The sequence below is a fragment of the Pteropus vampyrus genome, unplaced genomic scaffold (assembly GCF_000151845.1).
Source record: "Pteropus vampyrus isolate Shadow unplaced genomic scaffold, Pvam_2.0 Scaffold73, whole genome shotgun sequence".
NCBI classification, from domain to species: Eukaryota; Metazoa; Chordata; class Mammalia; order Chiroptera; family Pteropodidae; genus Pteropus; species Pteropus vampyrus.
This window is the reverse complement of record NW_011888854.1, coordinates 5,729,588-5,757,502: the sequence shown is the minus strand read 5'-3', so window position 1 is coordinate 5,757,502 and position 27,915 is coordinate 5,729,588. Positions and strand designations below refer to the sequence as shown.

Below are 27,915 nucleotides of genomic sequence, written 5' to 3'. Positions count from 1 at the left end.
GAGCTGCTAATGTAATGTAAATAATAATAATATAGAGCTGTGAACAAAACGTTCCCTGGGAGTCCAGGGACACTTTATCTATGAAGTCTCTTTTAGGAGATGGTTATTGATAGTAAGTATGAGGAAGAGTAGAACTTTTCCCGCAGGTAAGGGGAAGAATGTCATTGCCAGAACTTAAGAATTAGGATCAGCCATATAGTCAATAACATTGTAATAACCATATATAGTGCTGGATGGGTACTGGACTAATCAGGGGGATCACTTTGTAAATTATGTAAATGTCTAACCATTACGCTGTACACCTGAAATATAAAGTAACAGTGAATGTCAACTCTAATTGAGAAATCCTTTTTTTAAGAAAAAAAAGAATTAGCATCAGCCAATTTAGATCTGTATGTGAAAACATTTTAAAATAACATTATTAATACCAGTTAATACTAATAATCCTTATTAATATACAGAAAAAGAAAGCATTAAATGTTGGAGATCATTCTGGTTCTACAAATTCAGTGTCTTCTCTAAACCCTGTGAAAGAACATGGTGTGTTGTTTGAATGCTCACCTGAAAACTGGACTGATCAGAGAAAAGCACCACCAGTTATGGCTTACTGGGTAGTAGGGTAAGTGGAAAAAAAAAGTATTTGTAAGTGAAGTAAAATGTTAGAAAAGTGAAAGAAAAGTAGTAAAAGAGATAAAGTTTTAAGATGTAGGCATGCAATTAGTAATCTAACTATAATATTTTAATAAATTTTAGAGTTTTATTTGCTAAGTATCTCCTTTAAATTTCTCCCGTCTTTTTCTATTAAAAACAAAATGCTTATTCAGTTTTATAATCTTATAAAATTATAATAATAAACTAAAAAGTAGTACTTTAAAATTTTACTGCTATTTCTGTCCTTCTGTCCCTATTTCTTTCTCTTCCTCTCTTCCCCTCACCCATGGACTACAAGAACGTGCCCAACCTGGCTCCTGCCCACCTCTGTTTCTACTTCCTGTCGCTGTCCTCCTTCATCCAGTGTGCACAGCAGCATTGGCACCAACTGAACCTTGTTCCTGCTACTCCTTCTGTGTGGGATGTTCTGATTCTTAACCTTTGCACTTCTGGCTCCTTCATATTCAGACTGGTGCTAACAGGTCATCTCTGCAAAGAGAGGATCCGTGATCTCTTTCTCACATTAAAGTGGCTACTCAGTTATTCTCTATTATATCACTCCTTTATTATTTTCTTGTTTGTTTATGGTCTTTATCCCCCTGACTAGAATTTGGCTGTATGTGGTCAAGAATCACATTTGTCTTGTCCACCATTGGCACCTAGCATATAGTCACTTGATAAATATATAATAAATGGAGCTGTGCTTGGAAAGATGTGGTGGGGGGTGGGTGGTATGGGAAACATAATATCACAGTCATTGCATCTACTTGTCTTATATCTAGCAGAAGACATATGAAATATGCTCAAGTATCTATATATAACATGGATATAGACAGATATCTAGATAGACATGTATATAATAAATTAGTTGGTATAACCAAATGCTGTGGGAATATAGAAGGAGGGGGGAAAAGTATAAGCTGGGATTACAAAGAAAGGCTTAGGGATTCCATTTGATCTGGTTTGGAAAATGAATTGGATTTGGATAGAACATTCTAGGAAAAGGATGGGATGAACAAAGAGCGAAACAAAGCATAGACAGCACTGAATAAACTGGTTTGCCAGTATGGTAAAGGAATGACATATACAAAGATAAAGCGAAAAAGATCAAGCTGGAAAGCTAAGTTGGGGCCACTGCAGGGAACTTTCAATTCTTGACTAAAGAATTGAATTTTGAGGGAAATACTGAGCCACTGAAGGATCTTTGAGTTGGGGTAAAGACATGGTGGTGGAAGGTGCACAGAGTTAGGTGAGGCTAATGTTACTTACTGGACACCTGCCATGTAGTACTCAACTGTATGACAGATGCTTTACAAATGCTATCCAAAGCAGTAATTCCTGTGTGCTGGTCCATATGATTTAGAGTCACCTGGGTCATTTGTTAAAATCAGAGATGCCTGTGCCCCATCCCAGTAAGCTCCCTTGTGATTCTAATGTGTAATGAACCACATTTGGGAGCATCAACATAAGCTCAACTCAGTGTAATATGATCAGAGCTGCGGCACTGGATGATTATAACTCTTTAAAAAAACTAAATAAAGTTTCAATGTTAATCCCTATTCAGTACCACTTGAAAAAAGAACTATCATAAACTCAATGTTTTAATAATAATTAACATTTAAAAAGTAAATGACAATGTTTAATAATTATTGTACTTAAAATGATGGTAACACCGTTGGCATTACCCTAATAAAAATGGTTAAACTTAATATTTAAAAACTGAGGGGTATGGTGATACGTATTGATAGAATAAGCTTTTTTACACTCTGGAAAAATAAAAATAATTGACCTAAGGCACATATTACTTAATTAAAAGTAAATCAGCTGCATTTTCCCTACTATAGGTTGTTTTTTCTTTAATTTACTACCAATTATTTCAGAAGAAAAATAAAATGAATTGAAATTTTGAATTATATGAACATATAATTCAATATAATATAGATGTCTAGATTTTTGAAAATTTTTTCCTTTTTTTATGGATTTCTAAAATGAGTGTGTTGTTTTCTTCTACAGGAGACTCTTTCTTCATCCCAAAGTTCAAGAACTTTATGTTTGTTTTCATGACTCAGTCACCGAAGTTGCCATCGAAATGGCCTTTAAAATGTTCTTTGGATTAACCCTGTAACCATGTTTTCTTGCTGCACAGCAAGAAATCTGCATGGAGCTCTGAACAGTATGAGGATTGCCAAAATCCACACACAAAAGATAAGGTTTAGCTTCTTTTCACTGTTCAATATTGAGCATAATGTTAAGTATCAAAATGACATGCTGTTGGATTTGATGCACTAGATCTTACGTAGTATTGTGAGACTTATGAAAAAATACTTGATCAAAATATGAATTGTTAACTTCCTTCCATTTCTGTATATAATATTAATTTATTGACTAGTTTGAAATAATGTGAACTGTTTTATATACAATATAGGAACTATTTATCTTGGAAAAATACCCAATTCATTGTGTATTTTTCTCAAGACTAATATTGATATCTAGTGAAAAAATCATGAAACTAGGAGGACAAAATAAGGTCCTATAACTAATTAGTGCTGTGACCATGAGCAAGTCTTTGTACCTCTGAGCTCAGGGCATTCTGGTATCATGGGTATTAAGGCACTTTGTTTAAAAGTATTTATGAAATGTCTTACACATTTCTTTATATGTCCCCCAAAACACCATGAGCTATTTTAAACAGAATTATTAATAAATGCAGCTATTGGTCATCTCAGAGTTTCAAACAGACTGAAAACTTGGGGTTTTATCATAGCAGACTTTTTGTTTAATTTAATGAAATTTTAGTCTGTTGAACTGTTTTCCTGGTGTCAAAGAATCATGAGGCCACCACTCAATAACTGAAACAAAGCAGACAATACTGATCTTAATAAGGGTAAATCATTAGCTATATTGTAGGTGTATACGGTAATGCCCATGTTGCAGAGAGATATTGTTTTTTTAAGAGATAAAACCAAACATCACCTTGGTTTTCATCTCGAGATGGGTACTGAAGTAAACATCGTAAGTAAGCTTAGCAGCTCATTTTTCCAAATATGTTTAGATTCACATCTAAAAGTAGAGCAGTCTGATACTAGTAAGTGCCTGTCACTTTATAAAATAAAGGGGACAAAGTAACAGTGCAGACACCCCAGAGGTATACTCTTTAGCAGGTATAGAAACATTTTTAAGTTGTATTTTGTTAGCATTCTTCAAATGGTCTCTTTCACCAAAGAATATTAATGCAAAAGATTATATAACCACCATTTAAAAAAATATATCAAGTACTGCCTTACCACCATCATGTTTTAGCCCCCCAAAATTCCATTTTAAATTCTATGCCCTCTCCTACCTCCCTCCCCTTTCTTTAGCTCTCATTGGTTTGTTTGTTTGTTTTTTTGGTTGGTTGCTTGCTTGGTTTTTGCTTTGTGGGGTTAGAAAACTGCACTTACAAGGGAGAGTTTCTTATTTATGCCAAGAGACTGTTGATGATGTCGTATCATCTGTATAGGCACAATAGTAAATATGCAGTGTCTGCTTTTTTGTATTTCTAATACAAATGGGAAAACCTATGAAACAATTTACTAGGTTTGTCTGCTTTGAACATTCTGGAAAATAATATTGTGAATAATTGTGTGCGTTCTCTCTAAATAGTGCCTGGCACATGTTATGTGCTATAAAAGTGTTAAGGATACCACTAATATTACTACTAAATATCCACTGACTGAAAACCAAGGAGTCAGCTAAATCATACTTGCTAGTGTACAAAATGTTGGAAAGCAGCCGAGGGAAAGTAGTCAGCACTAAACACTTTGAAAACAAGGATTTATACTTGGATATGTTTAAATGTTATTAAGACTTTAATCTGTACACTAAACTGTGTGAAAAATAATTTTGTAGAGCTATATTTCTATACTCTACATAATTGAGGCTATTTTTATACTATATTGATAGATTTTAATAAAGATGGTTTGGAGGTTTGTTTGAAGTTGTGTTTCCTTTTCATGCATTCGTCCAAAATTTATTTATTGAATTTCTATTCTGTGCCAAGCATTGTTTTAGATGCTGGGGATATAGCACTGAACATAACAGCTAAAATTCCCTGCCCTCACAGAGCTTATGGTCTAGTGGGAGAGCCCATAAATAAGACAAACAAGTAAAATAGGTTGATAACAGCCAAGAGTAAAAAAATGAAGAAAGTGGGAAATGGAGTGTGGGAGAAAGTGTGGCCAGGGAAAGGGTTGCTCAGGTGACCCAGACCTGAAATAAGTAAGGAAAATGATTTCTAAGAAAAGCAGAATGAACAACACGAAGGCCCTGAGACTCTATGCTTTTAATATTGACATATAAATCACGAGGGCTTTTTGTGTTTCTAAATCAGTAAATAAAATGCAATGCAGCAAGTTTAAATAAACACTTTCACCTCAGTTTATTGAAAAGAGCAGATTCAAAGCTCTTATGAGGGGGAAAACAAGCTACATTTCTAAATACTTTCACATTTGCTGTCTTCAATCAGTGAATACATGTCAGAAATAAGCATGAGAATATCAGAAAAGAATACATTAAAAACACTGTCAATTACAGAGTCAAATGTGGGGCTTAAGGGAAGAAGAGGAAAGAAGAAAACATTGCCCTGGGGAGCAGAACACTTGCTTTTATGTCCTCTTAGATACTTTACTTATCTTCCCTATGACTAGATGTTTTCTTTGACTTCTCTTGGCACTTGAGAGTGTGGTTCAAGTAATCACCTGTTAACTTTCCTCCCTATGTGCTAATGCTTCAAATTCCCTTAAAGGAGATGGAAACCCTTTATTTTTCAGATTTTTTCAGATAAAACACCAATAGTTTCTTGAATTTGCAATGGATTTCACAAAGGATTCTGAAGTCAATGCAATAAGGTAACTTTAAATTTTTTAAGCCTAGGAATGATTAATATAGTTGCTTCAGAAAAATTAATCCGGTGGTAGCATGTAAAATGGAGAGAGACTCAGGCTGAAAAATCAATTAATAGTCAAATAATCCTGTATGGAAAGAAAGGAACCCAAAACACCATGACTACTTGTTTTTTGTGAGGTAATCAAAATATTAACAAAATTCCTACTCTGGAATTCTGGCCTACTTTTTTTTTTTTTTTTTTTTGCTAGTGACAAGTAGTTACTAAAAGTGTTATAATTTGCTTAAGATAATGAAGAAAAAATTAGAACCTCAAGTTCAAAAAACTCAGTAACTCATGATTTATGGATGTTTCAAGACTGCAAGTCCTGAGTATAAGATGGAATCTCTATTTATTAGAAATCATCAAACAAGCTATAAAAAGGAATCAGGAATACATTATATGCTATTATAGAGAGACCTCTAGGATATACTAATGGAAAAAAGTGAGGTGGGAGGAAATAAGAGACAGACATGATGTGCAAGATTGATGTGTATCTACTGAGTATTCTTGCCCAAAGTCATCTGATAAGCCTCAGGTGAGTTCTCACAAGTGTGGTATGGGAGTGCCGTAGGTGTCACCAAGACGTCTGGGACTGCATGGGGTCAAAACTTTTCTTAGTAATACTAAGACATCATCTGCCAGTTTTACTCTCCTTATCAGTAAAAGTGGAGTTTTCCAGTGGCTACAAGATGTGTGACATTTCAACAGACTGACTGAAAAGCAGTTATATAAATCCAGCTGTCTTTTATACAGTCGGACATTACATTTTCGAAAATATAAAACAAGGCTATCCTCACATCTAAGAAAATATATTTTAAAATATGTATTTAAATAAATATTAAAATTGTTTCAGCTTCTGAAACAATAAATATCAATATATGTAACACAAAAACAGAAGCTTCTTTGTGGTCTTAAATAATTTTTAAGAGTGAAAAGGGGTCCTAAAATGAGAACAGTCTGTGAACCACTCACTGTTCTAGAAAAGGTCACTCACTGGTAAATTACACATTAAAATTCCCTAAGCCCAAACATTAAACAAAATTAAATGCCACTCTGTCTCATTTGTGCAGTCCAGACTGAGAATCACTGCTCTATACAGAACAATTTCAAAAAAAATAAAGGAGAAAGGAGAACGTCGAATTATGCTGGATTTGGGGGGGGGGGGGGGGGGGGGCGGGGGTGTTGTGAGAGGAATCGGCAAAACCGTAACTAGACAAATGACTGCTGTTAAAAGCAGAGCTTAAAGCAATTTCTAAGGAAAACGGGAGGATAACCCTGGAAACTAAAACTAAACTCGGTTAATCCCTCAGGTTCGGTTTTGTTCTGTTTTAGTTTTGGCCGCTAACTACGCTAACACAGAAATACCTCACCTGGGTCCCTTCCTGCGTCTTCCCGGCTCAGAACCCACGGGTGCCGGACCCTGCCCCAAGCCAGGGAAAGCCAGGCAGGGAGAGTCGCCAGCGTAGAACCGCGCGTGAGGAGCCACGTGTCGGCAGTCACGTGGCCGGCGCCAGGTGGCGGGAGGCGGTTGGAGGCGCTCGGACGCGCCTGCGCAGCTCCCAGCTGCCCCCGCGCTGCGCTGACCTCCCGGCGTCCTAAGCGCCACTTTCCCGCCACGACGGCGCTGAAGCGGTTTTCTGCTCCCTTTTGTCGCCGCTCCTGCGCTCGTTTTGACCTGCTGCTGCCCATTTTTACATCCGTCGTCCCACCATGCAGCGTGACCCCCCGAAAAAGAAGCTGGAGAAGAAGGCGGGAAAGCAGCTCTTTGACGCCACATCCTTCGGGAAGGACCTGTTAGTGGGTGGGGTCGCGGCGGCTGTGTCCAAGACGGCGGTGGCGCCCATCGAGCGGGTGAAGCTGCTGCTGCAGGTGCAGGCCTCGTCCAAGCAAATCAGCCCCGAGACGCAGTACAAAGGCATAGTGGACTGCTTGGTGCGGATTCCCCGCGAGCAGGGTGCGTATGGGCGGCCGCGGAGCCATCCTCTTCCCTGCGCCGGGTCAGCTTCCCAGTAAGGGGTGGGCCAGGAGGGGCTGATTGCGGGCACCATGGCCAGCCATTGACTGTTGGTGGGTGATGAGTTTGTTTTTTCACCTTCAAGAATTCAATTTCTTAACCAGTCTCAGGGGCTCTGCTTCCCCAGGGCCAAGAAGGCCTGCGCGTGGCCAGGCCTGCTGTGGGGGAGACTACCACCTTCTCTCTCTAAATTTCTATTTCGCAGCAGAATTTACATGTTGGCACACCTGGCGCTTAGCTTAGAAAGCAGTGGTTGACCTCCCAGGATTGGGGGAGATGCCATTAGGCACTTGGCTGTATGTTAATAGGTACTTTAAGTTGTTTATTTGTTGAAATAATACGTTTGAGAAGTATTCCAAATATAGAAACTTTGGGGCCTCCCCGTACTCGGCTCCCTATTCAGTGAAAAGAAGTTCTGTTTATTCTTGAGAATTACTGAAGACCGAGGGTAAGACTTAAGAGCAATTACCTCTGCACAAATTTGAGGGGCGGTGTCACAAAATAACTCAATAAAGACAAATAATATTTTAATGCTGTATACTTTAAAAACCCAAGATGAGCAAAATATCAGATTTTTAAATAAAGACAGGATTAGTATTACCAAATTTTCTTTTCCATCAGACCCTGTCTTTAAATTTTTGATATTTTCGTTTATTGTTTTTTCTGTAATATTGAAATGATTTCAAGGAATAAATAATGAAAGTGCTTTGTTAACCATTAAATGCCCTTATATAGAATGACTCCTAAGTTTGCTTAGTGGATATGAGGATAAATTTATCAGAAGTCTTCTATAATCCACTCATGTTGGATTCAGTTGAAAACTATACAAACTTGAAAAAAGGAAATAGGCTTATTGTGTGTTCTGAACAAGAAATGAAGTGGCTTCAACTCCAGTACAATTCTTTCTTCCACTCTTAAGTCTAGGGGTAGGTTACTCTCCCACAAAAAAAACATTCTCTCTCTAGGGATGTGGTTACAACTCAGCCTGTTAGGTACGGTATTTGGGTTCAAGGTAGATTCTTAGGCATCATGTAAACTGTGAATTTTGAATGCCCATCTGGGAGCTGAGCTCAGGTCTTTCATAAGTAGTGGTTTACATCTCCCCACCCGATTTATTTTAGCAGAGCAAGCTTCTCATTTCCCCCAAGATTTTTACAGGAAAAGTTGGAACCTATCTCTCCTTGGTTTATATTTTAAGACATCTTCAGAGAAGTAAGGATCACTCTAATATTAGCTAATCTGCTCAAAATATTTAGACAAGTAAAGCTAAATATTCTGGTCAGATTTGCTGACCAGTGCTAAGTTATTTTCTATTTTAAATGTTTTTTGTAATACTTAAACCAAGATGTTCAATATGACTCTTGCAAATTGAGATCATTCTGCATAGTATTCCGTTTCTTGCTTTCTATACCTTCAAAGATGAGATGATCATAGCAGAACTTGAGATGGTTTTCATTCTTATATATGAGGCCTTGTTATGGCTACACCACAGTATATATTCTATGCCAAGAGGTTAGTAATTGACAACGGGGATAATATTGCCACTTAGGGGCTTTTTTGGAAATTTGTGGGGAATTTTTTGTTTAGCACATAGATAGAGATGCAATCTTTAATTGCAATGATGTGAAAGGTGAAAGCCAGGGAAGCTAAAACATCCTTCTGCTATACATGTCCAGTCCTACACAACAAAGACTTATCCTGCATCCTGAAAGATCTCCCACTGGACATTCATATAGCAGTGAAACTTAAATGATTAGCTGAGTCTCGAACCTAATTCTTATTTACTTACAAACGCAACCTATCTGGGGCATAGTTCTAGTATACGCTGATTCCAGTAATGCAGCTACCATGTAAGTAGAGGGAAGAGTGTACTTTGTTTTGTTGAGAATTTTACTGAGTTCTTCATTGTGAAAACTCATGTCAATAACTCTGCTTGTCATATTTGGTCACCACTTATATCATCTGCATTTGTAACTATTGAATTTCTGATGATTGTACATATATACATACAAATATATGTATTAAACACTTTTTTCAAAATGTCAATGTGTATCTTAAGTATAACTGATTCATTATAAGTAGAAGCAAGCATCTATTATGCATATAGTATGGTCATCCTTCAGTTTACTAATTAAAATACATATATTATTATAAATTTCTCTATCACAGTGAGGGCATTATATTGACTTTGTTTGAATTGTTAAAGAGGTCATTGTCTTTGAAGTCTATTTCTAGATAGTAAAGTATTCACAATAAATACTTATATAGAGAGGGCTTGAGCATGGTGGTAGGATTGAGAATCATGGTGCTAGATGATTTGGAAACTGTACTAGGCAATCAGATTTTGAGATTCTTATTTTCTGCAGTTTACATTCTGTCACTTTTTTGAAAGTGAAGACACATCGCCATTTTAAATGTTCTGAAGTTTCTCTTTTTGATTTGCTCTAATTTTACTAACTTTTCCTTTCTAACTTTAACCTACCCCTAGACTAATGAGTCTAATAGACATGTACTCAGAAAGCACAACTAGATATTCCCTCACTCTTCTTACCTAATCTCTGCTTTCTTTCCACTCCAAAGATAGAGCTCCTCATTCTTGCTCTGAACATAGCTTTGAACATCTCTTTCTGTGTCCTTGATATTTTTTATAAGATTTTCTTGGATGATGAAAGCTTCTGGATTTATCCTGACTTACGCTATTCTTAAAGATTTACTTATTCTTTAGTTGGTATGTGCACTTTTAATACTGTTTAAACCTTTATTACACAGATAATGCATGTTTATTGTAGAAAATTAGAAAATGTAGAGAAGCAAAAAGACAAATCATTGCTAAAATCACCACAGTTGCTATGATTTTTCACTGAGCAAAATATGTGTATGTAAATATATTCTTAATTGAAATAACTTTTATTTAAAATATTGTGAACATAGCCCTTTAAAGAGCTGACCTATGAGTGTCATTTTTAAGAGCTTACAGGAAGGAACTCTTTTATGAGTTCCTGGCCATGAGTTCATCAGCTCCTTTTTTTCTGAACTTTTCTAAGCTTATTTTTCTGAAGGCTAGAGCAGTCAGGCTTTTGTATCTTGAAGATGATATGTTGGAGGATGGAAAGAAAACATTAGGTTGTCGCATTATTTAAATAAAATGGGAAAAGAAACTACTGATATTTAGTATTTGAATTAGCACTGATAGCTATGCTTGGGCAAAATGTCAGTTACATATCACAGGACACTAAGGCATTTAAAAGAGTAGGAATTACACAGTGTAGAGAGGATGACAGTCACTACTCCTTAATTATATAATGAACATAGTTTATATTTGCTTAATTAAGTAGATTTATAGAGACAAGTAGACTATTCGAATATTTGAAATTATCAAGAAGACTATTTGAAATATATTCATGTATACTTAAGGACGAACCTCACCTTAAGAGTGTATTGAGAGGTATAACAAATGATGGTATGAAAATATCATAATTAGCAAGCTATCTGAAAATACTGTTTTTTAACTGTTCAAATAAATGATTATTTATGCTCTAATTTCCTAGCTAGACGTTTTCCACAAGCACCCTTTCTAACTAGCCCTTCTCCGTATACTATTGTTTTTGTTCTTATGGCCACCTGCCATATTTATATGTTCATTGTCTCTCTCCCTGGCCCTTCTTCCTCAAAATAAAAACTATAAGATCAAGAACTTTGTTCCTAGTGCTATCCCCAGCAGGTCTGCTAAGCACTAGGTACCAAATTAAAGGTTTTGAAATGAAGAATCTTTACCTCATCCTTTAACTTCTATTTTGGGTATGTCTTAAAAATGTACATTATGGGGTAGTATAGTATAGTAGCACAGGTATATAACTTTTTTAAAAAATATATACATATTTGTGAGTCATGCTAACTACATATATTTTTACTGACAGGCATACTGTCAAAACATGTTGGGTCCCACTTGACTAGAGTATAGATCCAAACACACACAGCTTTATCTTTCTTAGCTAGTATGTTGACCAGTAAATGGCCCAGGGACTTTTTTCCATCTGTTTTAATTCTTAATTATTTTCTCTGAATTAAGTTTAGAGTAGATCTTATTTTCTTTTCCCTTAATTCTGAAGAGATTATTTTTTCTTGGCAATTAAGTCAAAAATTTAGCTATTCTGCTATTATTAAAGATACCACAATATCTATGTTTTTCTCTACCAATTTTGTGATTATATATTAGGAAACTGTCTTTTTATTCTATATAACTAGAGAGTCAAAATACTCCTACATTTGCATAACTCTTACTTTTCCCTTCTTTTTGTTCTGACCAGAAAATACTACCGTTTTTATCGAGGATGGATTTTTATAGCGAGGCAGTAGAAATTTAATAGCTCTAAGTCTGGAGTCACATCTGGAATCAAGTCCCAGCCTTCCCCTTCCTTATCTTGCGACCTTGAACCATTTTCATTTAGCCTCTCAGACTCAATTTCCTCAGTTTCAGTTGTATGTTTAATATAATAATAGCACCTACATGATGATATAGTAGTTATGAGGTTTAAACAAGATAATTCCTATAAAATATTCAGCCGTGTGCCTATTGTATAGTTAATGCTCAATAAATTTTAACTCTTTAATTGTTACGTATGCATTCCTAAATTTACAAATACATATTCTTGATGTTCATTTGTGACTGTATGTGAGATAAACTTGTATAGAGGAGGAAGATTTTTCCTTCTACCTTTCTAGGTTCTTTGGATGATCTAATAATTAAATGAACAGAAGACAGATTAACAGGAGAAAAACAAATTTAATTACATATGCACAGCAACCCTTAAGAAGCTGAGAACCACAGGCAGTCAGTTGCACAGTTGAGGCTTATATGCCATTCTGAGCTAAGGAGAAGAGTCTAGGGTTCTGGGACTTTAAAGGAGAGGAACAATTTACAGGAAGATGGGAAAAGCAAATGTTTGGTAAACAAACGTTTGTTGCACCATGCTGAGACAATGGGACACAGAGAGGACTTTGAACAAAAAGATCCTGCCCAGCTCCTCAGCTTACCATAGCTAGCCCCCAAAATGCTTTGTTGTTATCTCTAGTGATAGTTCTTTTCCTGGAACAAGCCCTCTCTATATTCTTTCTGGTAATTAAAGGGAAAGTAAGAAGAAAAACTTCCTGAGCCTTGTTTCCTTAAAATAATCAGCCCAAAATAATCCTCATGCCAGAGACATGATTTGAGGTGGCAAATTTTGCTTCCCTCTGCGTACATTACACAGAGAGTAGATTTTTGTAATCTGTCTGAGGAACTCATTTCTTCATCTTTAAGATGAAGAGACTAATGATACCTACCTCATGGGCGATTTATAAGGGTTAAATGAAAAGCAGTTCCTCCAGAAACTCAAACCTGGATTAGAGCTTTGGAATCAGATGGAAGATCTGATTCTAAATCCTGGTTTGGTTACTTGGTAACCATATCCTTAGATAGTTTTTAAACTTTTTAGAGTTTCAGTTTGTACATGTATAAAATGGGGGCTGTTGGAGAACCCACATCACAAACAATGTGATGATTAAATGAAATATACATATAGAGCCTTTGCCAGTTCCTGGCAGGTATTAAATGCATAGGAAATGGTAACTATTTCCATTAGATGTTGAATGCACTGGTAAAGACTGAATCAGTTGTGAGTACTGAGAAGATTATTTTTTGGCTATTAAATATGCTTTTAATTATCTTTGTGCAACTGCTTTATATTCAGTTTAGGATTCACCAAGAGTCTGGGTTTTTTTTTCCCCACTAAATATATTTATTTAACAAATATCTTTCCCTCTGTGTACTTATCTAATTTAATTTTCGGTTTCTGAGCACTAGCCCAGTCAGCTGAAATTATTTTCATTTGAATCTTTAGAAGATAAATATCTTATTTTGGGTATTCTCCAAGCTGAGACTAGCAGCATCCTATTCACAGGAGCAAGATCAAACCATTTGACAATTTACCATCTCGTAAAAAACAACGTGGCTACTGAAGAGCTAGCCTATTGCATTCTAGCTCTGGATTATAAAGGCAGCTTTGAATTATAAGGTCAACACATACTAGGATTGGTCATTCCATAGAGCTTTGAAATGAGAAGATTATTGACCTTGAAAGTTTCTCTCCATCAGGCCTCTGGAGACTGCCTTTAATTGTAAATTTATCCCTTTTCTGTCTAGGTTCCAGAACATAAAGATAAGGATGCTTCAAACTCTTCTATTCCCTTTTCATTCTCATAAATATGTATAAAAACTTTTGTTTTAGCCTTACCACTGTAGAAATTGTATATCTTGGTTTGGAAATAAAGCTAAGGGTTACTAGCTTTTCTGATAGATACTCCTGAGCTCTGTTCTTCTACTAATAAAGAGAAGCTGTGGTACATATATATACAATGGAATATTACTCAGCCATAAGAAGAGATGAAATACTGCCATTTGTGACAACATGGATGGACCTCAAGATAATCATGCTAAGCAAAATAAGCCAGACAGAAAAAGTTGCAAATCACATGATATCACTTATATGTGGGGTATAAACCTAAAAGCAACAAATGAACAGGACAAACAGACTCATGGACATGGACTATAGACTAGTGGTTAGCAGAGGAGAGCGGGGAGGTAGACGGGGTAAAGGGGGTCAAATATGTGGTGACAGAAAGAAATCTAACTGAGGGAGGTGAACACACAGTGTAAATATATATATTTATATATATTTATATATATTTGTATATATATAAATATATATATGCCTTACTGTTAAAATGTACAGCTGAAACTTGTTGGATTTTGTTAACCAATGTCACCATAAATAAATGAATGAACAAATGAATGAATGAATAAGCAAGTGTGCGAGCCCTTCAACTGATAATGTTTTCCTTAGGTTCTCAGGTATTCAAGACTTTATTGGAAATTAACAAAATCCCAATGAGGTACATGTGTTAACATTGCCTTTTTTCTTCACTTGAGACCCATAAACTTTATTTTTTCTTATGAGAAAGGGATTTAGTTTTAGATAGTTCAAATAGCTAAGTCTATGAAAACTATAGGAATTTTTAAATAATACAAATTTATTTTCAGTATATTTTCTTTTGTAGGTTTCTTCAGTTATTGGCGTGGCAATTTGGCAAATGTTATCCGTTATTTTCCAACACAAGCTCTAAATTTTGCTTTTAAGGACAAATACAAACAACTTTTTATGTCTGGAGTTAATAAAGAAAAACAGGCAAGTATATTTTAGTATGTCTAAAATTTTCTAAGAAATAGTTGGATTTATCTACTTGTGATGTTTTATTTGGGGAGGAGTTTCTCAAGTCATGAAAAACATAAAACATAGTAACTTAACATTATAATATGTGTTATAGAACTTACATATGAAAAACAGAATTATATTAACTTTTACAAGTTTCTCCAAACCTTTTAACACAATTTTAAAAATTAAGGGATATTTTGTCCCAAGGTAATATTTCTCTGAATAAATATTGATTTTAATGTAATTTACATTTTATAATCACTATTCTACACTAGAGAAATTCAGCATTTTATTTGCTTTTATTAAGCAAATAAAAAGTCAAGAGATACGTATTTCTACCTTCAAGGTAATTTATTCTATAGAAAAGTAAATTGTTTCCTCTGTAAGATCTATTTAGCTGAGATTAAAGTGCTTAGGAAGATCAAATCAAACAAAACAGGAAAAAGATAAATTTAAGTTCAAGAATTCTCTTTTTTTTTTATCACAAAGGTAATCATTGATGTAATCATTCCCACAGTTACAAAATCTAGTTTCAAAATTTCCTCCTCATACAAACTATATGTCATTTGTCCTGTTCTCTGTTTTGTTTTCTCCATTAGAAACTATATATACTACATTATCCTCAAGGTTTTCTCTTTACCTTTTCAAAGTCTCTCTTTTCCTCCTCCCCTAACCAACAAGCCAGGCTGTCCTAGCAGATTAGTTAAAAGCAGCGGTGTGCGGCAGTGGTCACATGAATCTGCATATGTGATAAAATTACATAAAACTAAATGCACACATACAGTGAGTGTATGCAGAACTGGAGAGATCCAAACAAGGTAGCTTTTAATCAATGTTTATTTACTCTGCTGTAGTTACATTAGATATTACCATCGGGAGGAATTAGTTGAAGAGTTTACAGACTCCCTCTGTCTTATTTCTTACGATGCATGTCAATCTGCAATTATCTTGAAATCAAAGTTTTTTAAAAAAGGAAATATGGTAGGAAAGTGTCTGTCTACTATATATTGTTTCTTTGAATTTTCACCTCACCTTCAGAGGTAAGGTATTCAGAGCATACAGCACCTGCCCAAGTCATTTGTTCTGTCTTCCTAACTCTCAAACTCATCCTTCAACATTCTGTTCCTCTCTCAGCTGAGGTGACTAGATGGATGAGCCTTAGCTAAAGCTGGGTATAAAATGTTTCTCTGCCGCACTTTAGCAGCTTCTAACACAACCCTTGACAGAAGGCAAGTTAGAAAAAGTTCTTCGTTAGAAAGAACTTTGGTCCTCAGGCATTTCTTTTTTTTGTGCATCATTGAGTCTGTTCATACAGTATCTACTTATCAGCAGTTGAAAATAAACAGGATTATTTTCCTCCAAAACCCTCAGACTTTTCTTGCATCTTCCTCTCCCTTCTTGATTCGTCTCCATGCCCTCTCCTTTTACAGCATAGTAGTATCTGAAATTACTAACTGGTAATAACTGAAACTCACTTATAATGACATACCATGTCTCCTGGATCTGTTTTATTTTTAAGCTCAATGTGGAGGGGCAGACTGCATTTGTTACACAGATAAATGCAGGATTATCATTCAGCATAGATTCTTAACTGCTTTTTTCCCTCTCCTCCTTTCCTCCCTCTTCCTTGTTTTCTCCCTTCCTCTCTCCCTCCCTCCTTCCCTTCTTTCTCCCCTGCCTTCTTCTATCAGTAGGCTGGCCATATTATTTATACATGTTATGCCCGTGTGTGTCATTTTATTCATAGGCCCCATTTTCACAATCAGAAGTGTCCTGGTTTGAATAATACATTATATGATCAACCATCCTGAAAGTCATTGATCTGAAAGTCATTTCTCTAATCTAGAAAGAAAGTTAACCAGAACTTGAGATGCACTTTATGAAGTTTTTTTATGCTGCATATCCGTTTGATTGTAAGAAGCAGAGAGTTAAAACAGTTACCGCTCTAAAAAGAAAAAAAAAGTATTGGATGATATACTGGCACTGGAGTTTGAACCAGAGGCGGCTCTAGGAATCAAACTATGCTCCTTATCTTTGTCTCCCTATTTACTTGGTCTCTCTCTCTCTCTCACAGTATCTGCTTTTTTGTGTATTTGCTGTTTTCTCATCCCACCTTTTTTACTTATCTATATTTTATTTAAGTTCACTGTTAATATCATAGTGGTCCCTTCTGACCTTTCAGAAGGTCAGAGTTCTTTACCTAAGATCCATGCATGCTTAACACTAAAAGTATGTTTATACATATGTCATTTTTATTGAAAGAGGATCTATAGCTTTCAACAGTCTTATAGTAGACCGAGACTTAAACTAAGTCATTTTATACTTTTCTCATTTCTGTCCTTACTGCTAACTGGCATAGCATTTCTATAGTCGAATTCCCAAGAAATAGACTCTGGCCCAGCACATCTTTTTCTACCAGGTTATAGATCATCTGTTAGACTATGGATTAGGTACCATGGGATCAAATGCAGTCTCCTGATTTAATTATCTCTGTGCAGTTATGAAACATGGCTACCTATACAGAACTTAAGAGTTTCACTTAAAAAAAAAGGAGTCATAGGAATCTGACGACAGTAAGTGGCATTCCTAGTACCTTTCATTAAACAAATATTTATTGAATACATTACTATTACTCTGGGTTAGGCCCATGACTTGCTTTGTGAAGTAAACTGATGAATGGACAGATAAAATGTGGTAAATCTGTATAATAGAATACTATTTGGCAATAAAAGTGAATGAAGTACTAATACATGTTACAGGGTAGGTAAACATTGAAAACATTATGCTAAATGACAGAAGCTAGTCACAACAACTATATATTGTGTTATTCCATGGAGAGGAAATGTCCAGAAAAGGCAAATCTATAGAGATAGAAAGTAGCTTAATGGTTACTCAGGGCTCCAGGGAAGTAGGGGAAGAATGTAGAGTTGATTGCTATGGGTACAGGATGTCTTTCTGGGGTGATAAAAATGTTCCAAAACTAGTGGTGGTTGCACAAATCTGACTTTACTAACAATCTGTTGAATTATATACTTTGCATGCATGGCATATAAATATATCATTAAAGTTGTTAAGTAAAAATAATAATCCTGGCCTTGAGAAATTTAGTCTGTAGGCAGTAAGATGAGACATGTACATAAATAATTATAAATTGAAAGTAGAAAGTGATTGTAAATACTATTTTAAAAGAAAATCCGGAACATGTTGACACATTTTACATATTGGCACATGATTCACCTTTAATTCTCTGGGAGATGAATTATTTGTTGAAAAATAATATGATTTCATGGAGGAAGTACTGAATTTGAATTAGAGTATAATTCAATAAGTTTTTCATTAAAAAAAACAAAAAACAGAAAAAGGAATAGGAAGGGCATTCTAAGACAAGAGAAAATTGAGAGTTCCAAAGCTGAGATGGAAAACTATTATCGGAAATAAGAGCTAGAGAATAAAACAAGAAACTGAGCTGATTAGAATATTGTGCACTAAAAGCATTGTGTGGTTACAGTGACCTTGTACCTTGAATTTTCTAGAACCACTCCAATTTAAATACTCCTTTCTTCTCCAGTAATCTCTAGATGGTGAAAAGCAGTTTACTGGACCTAATTAAATAGGGCATATTTTAAATGTTTTTCAAAAGAACCATAACAACCCGTGTGAACAATAATGCCTAACTTACATGCCACTCAATTACATTATCATTGAGTTGTGCCAATTTTCATGTCAGCATTTGCACATAACATACATATATTTTTGAGCTGCTTAAATTTAATTGTCCTAAAATTACAAAGTAAAATTGTAGCATTATGAAGTATCGCTGTCCCCCCACCACAAAAAGGGCACAACTAAAGCCTCCATAGATGCCTTACATTTTGATCATAACTAATACTATTATTGACAAAAAAACATAGTCTAAATAGATGATTATCTTATGTGCCCTCTTTTGCTAATTTGGGCTACTTTTGCTGGAGGCCATTAAAGTGCTTCGGAATTTTGGTATGTCAGCATCTAAACTGTATCTTCCAGACTGCATGGTAAGAAACAAAGGCTATGTGGGCATGAAGAGGAGTGTTTTGGATAACATGGTATGTGTTGTTATAGATGTTTACTTTAGAGAAGCAATTTGTAAATCTAGCTTTTTTAATCTTTATAAAAATCAGAATTTTAAACAGATTCTGTAGTTTAATAACTACTTTTTAATTAATATGTTTCAGTTCTGGAGGTGGTTTTTGGCAAACTTGGCTTCTGGCGGAGCGGCTGGGGCAACATCCTTATGTGTAGTATATCCACTAGATTTTGCCCGAACCAGATTAGGTGCTGATATTGGAAAAGGTATGGGATTTTTAGAAATACTAACTCTTACTTCTTTGTATTTTAAACAGTGTATTTATTGTAGAGTTATGTTGTAATGACACTGTTAGACATACAATCTAAAATTTTTATTCTGAACCAAATGGTAGAGTCATGCGGCCTAAAGACTACTACTACTTTCTTTTCCCTTAAAAGAAGGAAGGGTAAAGTGAACACTGTAGTAACAAAAGAGCAAACATAGAGACTGCTTATAACTTACTTCCATTTTTTTCCTTGAGAGCCACCTCCTAGATCTCTCTGTGCACTTATTCCTGTCTCGATTATGACTCCTCTTTGGGTTAGATGTATAACTCTTAACCTAGAGATTCCCTTTGCCTCTGTCCTTACTTATTTTATCATATCTTTATATATTTTGTTACAACATTGTTTTGGAAGATTATACTCTTTGGTAGCTTTCTGAGCCTTCTGAGAAGAGTGGAATAGGAGATAAATTGAGATCTTGAATGTCTAAAACTGTTTTATCCTCTTAATCCTTGGCCATATATAAAATTCTGGGTTTCAGGTTATTTTCTTTCAGTTTTAAAAGCATTACTCTGGATTCTAGTTTCTAATATTGCTCTTACAAAAATCTATCTCTTACAAACTGATCCTTTCATATGTGCCTTTTTTAAATTACCTTATATTCCTGATGATCTGACATTTCACAAAATGTAACTTTTTGTGTGAGTCTCTTTTCAGTAATTGTGGAAGTTAACTCAATTGGCCCCATTCGAGTGGAGCCTGAGGGTGGCAGAGGAGTGAGTCACTTGGCTAATCAAGATGAGGCTGTGGACTTTTAGCACCCAGGTGCTACTTTGTTTTTCACCGCAAGATTATTACTTAGTTCCTCTAATTTCCAAGTCTTTCTGAGGTTATTGGGGTCAAATGGCTCGCTTCTCAAAATATCTCCTTCTGCAAGAAAATAGGTTTCGTCTTTCTCTGCTTTACTTAGTGAGTTACCACTCCTCTCCTTTCCATTGTGCTAAAATTTGTAGATTTTATTGTTTGTCATTTACTCTTTGCTTATATGGCTTTCATTCTGTTTTATTCCTCTATTATCGTTTTAATAGAATGTCTTAAGGGAAGAGAAAATCACTTGATAAATATTTATTTTAGTGCCCGCTATAAACCAGGCCGTGTCTCAGATACAAGATGTGTATGTGTGTCTCACACACATACACACACACACACAGACTGTATAAGACATGGAGCTCATGGCTTGTGTACCTTATAGTCTAGTAGAGGACACAAGTAATAAAAAATGAATGACTAAAATTTACTGTCACTTAGCAATAAATGCCATGAAAAAAGTTTAGGAGAAGGGAGTGGTGTCAATTTTAGATAAGTAATCAGAGAAAATGCCTCAGATGGAGAAGCAGATTGAACAAAGATGAAAATGAGTTTACTCTATCATATTTAACTGGCAGTCCAAATTTTCTTGTTATTGCTAAGAAAGTAAAATTATTAACTCATGTATCTTGCTTTATGTACAGTTCTGTAGTTTTGTTTTCTTTCAAAATTAGAATAGTTCATATTGAAATATTCTACATATAATATTTTTCAAATATTGTCAGAGTTCTACATCAAGAGAAAATAAGGACAAAACCAACAAACACTCGAAAAATTTACTTCATCTAAAATATTAATGATCCTTAAGTTACTAGTTTTAAGCTATATCTTTTACTTTATCTGTCTTTTTGCTCTTCAACTGAAACTACTTGTGGTGTTTTACATTCCTAATGAAAATTAGAAACTTCTGCATTCCTAGTAATTATATTCCTAGTAACATCTGGTAATTTTATTGAAATGTTTTAAGCCAGTTGTATTGCTTGAATTAGACTGTTTTTGTAAGAGATTAATATTTTCAGTTAAAAAATTTTAAGACACCACTTGAAATCCTAATTATTTTTAATGAATAGGAGGATTTTGATTTGTGCCCTTTTTTGTTAGATTTCTAAGTGGCAATTCCAAATATTTTGAATCCATAAAATGTTTAATTAAAGTATTTACTTAAAAATAATGCTGTTAATAAACTTTAAATGGCTTTATTTTAGGTCCTGAAGAGCGACAATTTAAGGGGTTAGGTGACTGTATTATGAAAGTTGCAAAATCAGATGGAATTGTTGGTTTATACCAAGGATTTGGTGTTTCAGTACAGGGCATCATTGTGTACCGAGCCTCTTATTTTGGAGCATATGACACAGTTAAGGTAATTTGAGGTTTTAACTAATATATTAAACAAATGTGTTTTTTTTCTTTTTATTCTAATTAGTAATATGTTCAGCAGATATGTTTACTTTTAATTATAGAAATCAAAATTGATGAAATAATAGACATAGAATTCTGTTTAATTATGACTTCACCATAACCTAATTAAATTATAGCTCTGTTGTAGATCTGATTTTAGATATAAAACATAACCCTAAACATTAAGTTTTAGGGCTGTTTGTACTGGAAGACTTACAATACATCATGTTGCAAATATGAAACATCTAATTAGGCTTATATCATAATCAAATCTTGGCATATAGAAAGCTTCTTCCAACAGTTTTTCTGATTTTTACATTCACTTTATTATCACTTTTTATATGCAAATACTCAATTTACTATTTCATTTTTGGAAAGTAGGTAAGGTATAATTATTTGTATTGGTATTCCTAGGTGGTCTCCCATCCAAGTGCTAACCAGGCCCAATCGTGCTTGGCTTCCGAGATCAGACAAGATCGAGCATGTTCAGGGCGGCATGGCCATAGACTGTAATTACTTATTTAAATGTAAAAAAATGCTACTATATCTCAGATATCTATTGAGTACTGGCAGATTCTGTGGTCTATCCTCCAGATTGTTTTATCAATTTGCCTTCTATTTCAGATTTTAATAGCACTTCCGTAAGATAAGAAAGAGAAACATTTAATAACGGCTACCATTTTTTGAGCTATTACTTAGTTCTAGGAACCTTGTTAAGTAGTTTACATCCTCACAGTGTTACAGAATAGCTTCTATTATTTCCGTTCTAAAGATAAATAACCTGGGAGTGGTTAAGTAATTTATTTAAGTGGCAAGCAAAAATCCTATGCTCTTAATCACTACGAGATAATGTTTCCAAAAGGAAGCAATGCAATTAATATTAGTATTATTTACTAAGTAAGATTAAAAGTTGAAGGAAATTTTATAGTAGTTTTATATATTATCTCTACCCTCCATCATTACTATAAATGTAGTTGAATATCATTTTTATTGTGGTAACATTATGTTTAGTTTGTAGTTTATTTTTTTAGACTGATAAATTAATGGACATTACAGAATGTTTTATCTATTTAATCAGAGAAAAATTGGTTTGTACTCTCCCTCTGCTTCTCTTTATTATCCTCTGTAGTAGTTGTGAAATTTAGGAATGTTTCTTCACTACCTTAGAGCTTTAAAGCTGCTTATCAGATATCATCTGTTGATGATAATAGCAGGAATTCTTTCATTTTTTTTCAGCTCAGTGGAAGAAGCTTTTTAGTCACTGACTACTATCTCTCCTACTTTTCAGTGCCATTAATAACATCAATTATAATAGTAAATATACTTTTTTTTCAAATGTTTTTAAGCCATGTATGGCATTCTCCTTACTGATACCCGGCTATTATTTTAATCTTTCCACCTTAAATCCAGGTGTTTCTTATTGCATTTTAAATGTGATTGAGCCCCCATTCAAATATTTGTAAGAATTATCTTTCGATTTAGGAATTTAAAACGTTTTAGAAGTTTAGATGGTTAATTGATATTTTTCTTTTTTAGGGCTTATTACCAAAACCAAAGGAAACCCCATTTCTTGTCTCCTTTTTCATTGCTCAAGTTGTGACTACATGCTCTGGAATACTCTCTTATCCCTTTGATACAGTTAGAAGACGTATGATGATGCAGGTATTTTATATTATTATTTATAGGCTTATTTGAGTCTTCTAATATCACTTACATTGAGGTATGATTTATTCAACTTTTAGAGAAATTTTGGCTGAAAGGCATAGGTCATTTGTTTTACTTATTAAAAATAAATGTATGCTGTGTTCTGTCTTGTACTTTTTCCTGTCCTTAAACAGTCATCATCCAGTAAAACTCCTTCCTGGTCTATCAGAAGAGAAATGCCTTCCACTTGAGGAGCATATATTATTTGGGGGGATGGGGGGGTGGCAGGGATTGAATGAGTGTGTCTATCTTAACTGAATATTAAATAGAATAAACCCAGTTACCAGCTATTGACATATGTGTCATCATTTGCAATAAAAGTAAATTATTTTCAACTCAAAGGATGGAAATTTAAACGATCTGTTCTAAATATAAATCCCCAAACCCAAATTTTGATACTTCAGTCTCCATTCCTCTTAATTGTTACATTCATTTATTCAGCAAATATTTGAGCGCCTAATCTATGCAAAACTATGGTGACACAAATAAGATAAGGTAGAACCTGCGCCCACATTTATTAGCATAGTACTGAAGGCATACAGTTAGTGGTTTAAATAGAAATGTGCATAGGTTCCAGGAATGCAATAGAGGAGGGGTGCCCAGATGCTTAAAGTGATCAGACGTGACCTCTTGGAGAGCTAAATCTCAGTAAATAGGCTTTTTCTCCAGTGAGAGAATATTCTAAGCAGAGGGGAAAAACATACATAAATGTATGCTTGAGAAGTAGTCGAGTATTCAGATGATAAGTTTCATGAGGGCAAGTGAAAATAATGACACCGGAAAGCTAGAAAAGTAATATAATGCTTAACGTGCCAGATACTGTCCTCAGCATTTTACCTTTTAACTAATTTAATTTTTAAAACAATGCTATGAGGTGTAGTTACTACTATTATCTTCATTTTATGTCTACAAAATGGTACTGGAAGAACCCAGTAGGCCACCTGAGAGGGTGAAGCATATCTAACCTATTACTTCATTCATGGACTATCCTTAAAGTGATCCCATTTACATCTGCATTTCCTCTTGATCTAAATCTAGCTCTAGTTGAATGCATTTAAAACTTTTTACAATGGAAAGTTAATTTGCATATCAACTGCGGATTCGTAAATGGTAGTGTTTCAATGTTTAATTTTCTGATTTTGATAACTATACTTTGAGTATGTAAGAAAATAGCCTTAGAAAATGCACACTGAAGTGTTGTAAAGGGTCATGATATCTGCAATTTCCTGTTAAAATGATTGTTATTTTCATGTATTTGGTGTATTGCTAGAGCTGTTATAACAAAGTACCATAGACTGGGTGACTTAAACAACAGAAATTTATTTTCTCACAGTTCAGGAGGATAAAAGTTCAAGTCAAGCGTTCAGCAGGGTTGGTTTCTTCTAAGGGCTTGTCTCCTTGGCTTGTAGATGGCCATCTTCGTCCTATGTCTTCCCATGGTCCTTTCTCTTTCTCTTCTTATAAGGATGGCCAGACAAGATGAGGAGTAACCCTAATAAGCTCATCTATTCTTAATTACCTTTATGAAGATCCTGTCTCCAAATATAGTCATATTCTGAGGTGTACTGGGGGTTAGGACTTTAGTATAGGAATTTTGTGGAGACATTATTTAGCTTGTAATGATACTCTTTAATTTTTGTATTTTCATTTTATATTCCACAATTTTGTTACACTCTATATTACAAAAGCTAATCTATTTGTACACACTTTGAAGAATTTTTTTTTATACACACAGGTGTATAATCTGCAAATAATACCAGATATTCCCCTTCTCTATCTTATACCTTTTATTTCCTTGTCTTTCCTTTCTTGATCTCAGTTAGTGTTAAAGAAATTATAACTGGCAATTTTGTCTTGCTCCTGATCTTACAGAGAATGCCTTCAGTGTTATATAATTTAAGGTTAGCCGTGGGTTTTTTGTCCTTATCCTTTGTCATGCTGTTGCTGTTACTTTTTGCTTTTGGTTATAACAGTTTTTAAACATGAATGGCAGTCATGTGTTTTCTACATCTGTTGAGATGATCATAACATTTTTCTCTTTTCAAATGTTAATATATTATATTGCATTAATCTATTTTCCAGAGCTAAAACAACCTTATATGTTTGGGATAAATCCAGCTTGGTCATGATGTATTGTTTTTTGTATCCCTTACTGGGTTTGAGCTGCTTGTTTTTGTTCAGGATTTTTGCATCCATGTTTCAGTGATATCAGCTTGGAGTTTTTCCTTCTTGTATTGTCCTACTCTCGTTTTGGTACCATGACTATGCAAGCCTCATAAAATGTGTTGGGGAGTCTTCCCATTTTTTCTCTTTATAATTACATAAGACTGGAATTAAATGTCATTAAATGTTTAGTAAAACTCACATGTAAAGCCATCTGGATACGTAGTTTTCTTTAAGAGAAGATTTTCAACAGCTATTTGAATTTCTGTAATGAATTTATTCCAGTTTTTTCTATTCTGTTGGTAAATTATGATTTTTAAGGAATTCATCGGTTTCTTCTGAGTTTTCAAAATAATTGTCATGAAGTTATCCATAATATCATCTTGCCCTTAATTTTCTGGATCATCTTCAGTGATGTTACCTTTGCCATTTCTAATAATTTTGGGGCCATTTCTAATAATTTTAGGGCCCTTTCTTGTTTTTCTTCAAACTATATTTCCAGAAATTTGTCAGTAAATTATTTTAAATAACTATTGGCTTTTTATGCTTTCTATTGTATTTGTTTTCTTTTTCCTTTATTTTTGCTGGTTATTTTTTTCTACTTTTTTAGGTTTATTCTTTTTCTAAAAATGTTTAGTTTGCGCATTAATTTTCAGGCTTTCCTTTCTAATATTTCAAGGTCATTATTTTTTTATAAGTTACCACTCAAGCTGCATCTTAAAAATTTACTTGAGTTCGTGGTTATTAGATATTAAGTCTTTTCTAAAATGTGTTTTCTTAATATCCAAACATAAGGTATTTTTCTAGTTATCTTTTTTTGCTATTGATTTATCACCTCATTGCAATGCAGCGAGCGAATAAATCATGGTATGTGATGCCATCTTTTTAAATTTGTTAAGCCTAATATATGGTCAGTTTTCAAATGTGCCTGAAAAATAGGAGTATTCTCCAACCACTAGGTATGATATTCAATATATGCCCATTAATTCAACATACTTACTCAATACAGTGTTAATTTTATCTTAGTGCTGAATAAAATATATCTTAAGATAAAAAGTATTAAGATAATAAGAAACTATTTTTCTTTCTATAGAGTGGTGAGGCTGAACGGCAATATAAAGGAACTTTAGACTGCTTTGTGAAGATATACCAACGTGAGGGAATCAATGCATTTTTTCGTGGTGCCTTCTCCAATGTCCTTCGTGGTACAGGGGGTGCTTTAGTGTTGGTATTATATGATAAAATTAAAGAACTCTTTCATATTGGAGGTAGTTCATCAGGAGATTAAATCATTAAATGCATATATTTATCTTGTTAAACATACAAATTACATAGCTGCCATTTGTATACATTTTGATAGTATTTTTCAAGTGGTAATTCTGCAGTAAAGTATAAGCTTTTTTCAAGGATTTAAATACTAAAAATCAGATAAATGTGGGTTTCCTTCCCACTTAGACTCAAACTCACTTTAATGAGACATTTTACTTAGAAGTAGTGTATGTTATTTCTATTAGTTTAAAATTATTTTCTTTTGTGATGAAAATAAAAACGTATAATGTTAAAATAGAAGAAATGAAAATTTGTTCTTTTAATATAACTGTCTTCCCATCTTTTAAAATCATATGATATGACAAATATTTCTTAAAAGCTTATTAGGAGATGTCATCATTATATCTATGGAGATAAGTATTACGTTTTGTTATACAACATCTCTACTAAGACAGCTCAGGTATTTACTACATATAGTGTTTATGGTTATAGCTTTTAATAAGCACAGATTCTAGATCTGATAAAAAAACTAAATGACTTTAATGACATTCTAAACCTGTAGTTGGGAAATAAAAGATATAAAATGGCATATATGCTAATTTTTATCTTTAAAATAAATAAAATCTTGCTGATGTAAATATATCTTGGAACAAAAAAATATCTTTTCAAATTAGTTTGTGTACTCTGTATTGATAATAAAGGACGTTTAAAACTTATATCTGAGCTCTTTTTCCTTGATTCTAACTTTATTAATAAGCAGAGAATAACAATTTTTTTTGTCAGAATTGAGAATTAGCTTAAAGATAGAAAACAAGATTTCCAAGGTTTTGTACAGGAGTCTGTTTTGTTTTTCAGAAATGTTGAAGAAGATAGTACAGTTGAAATCTTCGAGATTTTAAAGTATTGGTGAGTAGAGGGATGTTAAGCTAGTGAGGATAAACTATAGAAAGATTTTGTGAGGCTATGAGAGAGTTAAAATAGGGTGGGTGAACTTTCTGGTGCACAGGGGCAAAATATGTTTCAAGGAAAGTAATCCAAACTATACTTTTAAATATGTTGGTTTATCACTTGAGAAAAATATTAACTCTTGAAAACTCTCAACATTTCTTGCAGTGGTCAATATAACACAGCAAGTTATAGAAACAAAACAAAATATTTTCCTTTCATTCTTCACTATCATTAGTTTTGTTTATTAGAATAAAGAAAGATTAATAATGGTTCCAAGACAATCAATTAAAGAATCAAATATCAGGAATAGTCACCCATGTAAAGATTAAGAAAATATATATTTTTAATGTTAAAATAAAAGTTGGAAAAATGCATAGCTAAAGTATATTCATATG

The 27,915-nt window shown here is 34.1% G+C and overlaps 2 protein-coding genes across 6 annotated transcripts in view; both read left to right on the top strand.

Moving 5' to 3' along the window:
* Positions 1-4,627, top strand: part of INTU (inturned planar cell polarity protein) — a 58,591-nt gene extending 53,964 nt beyond the window's left edge. For all 5 annotated transcript variants that reach the window (XM_011362132.2, XM_011362134.2, XM_023531816.1 and 2 more), the window contains 2 exons: positions 462-619; positions 2,665-4,627. In XM_011362132.2, coding sequence (XP_011360434.1) covers positions 462-619; positions 2,665-2,776 — 270 coding nt within the window. In that variant the 3' untranslated portion in view covers positions 2,777-4,627. The remainder of the gene's footprint in view (positions 1-461; positions 620-2,664) is intronic.
* Positions 4,628-7,285: 2,658 nt separating this feature from the next.
* On the top strand, positions 7,286-26,591 carry SLC25A31 (solute carrier family 25 member 31). The gene is made up of 6 exons (XM_011362131.1): positions 7,286-7,529; positions 14,685-14,812; positions 19,054-19,171; positions 21,244-21,398; positions 22,973-23,098; positions 26,397-26,591. The coding sequence occupies exons 1-6, from the start codon at positions 7,286-7,288 to the stop codon at positions 26,589-26,591; spliced, it is 966 nt and encodes a 321-aa protein (XP_011360433.1).
* The last annotated feature ends 1,324 nt before the right edge of the window (positions 26,592-27,915 follow it).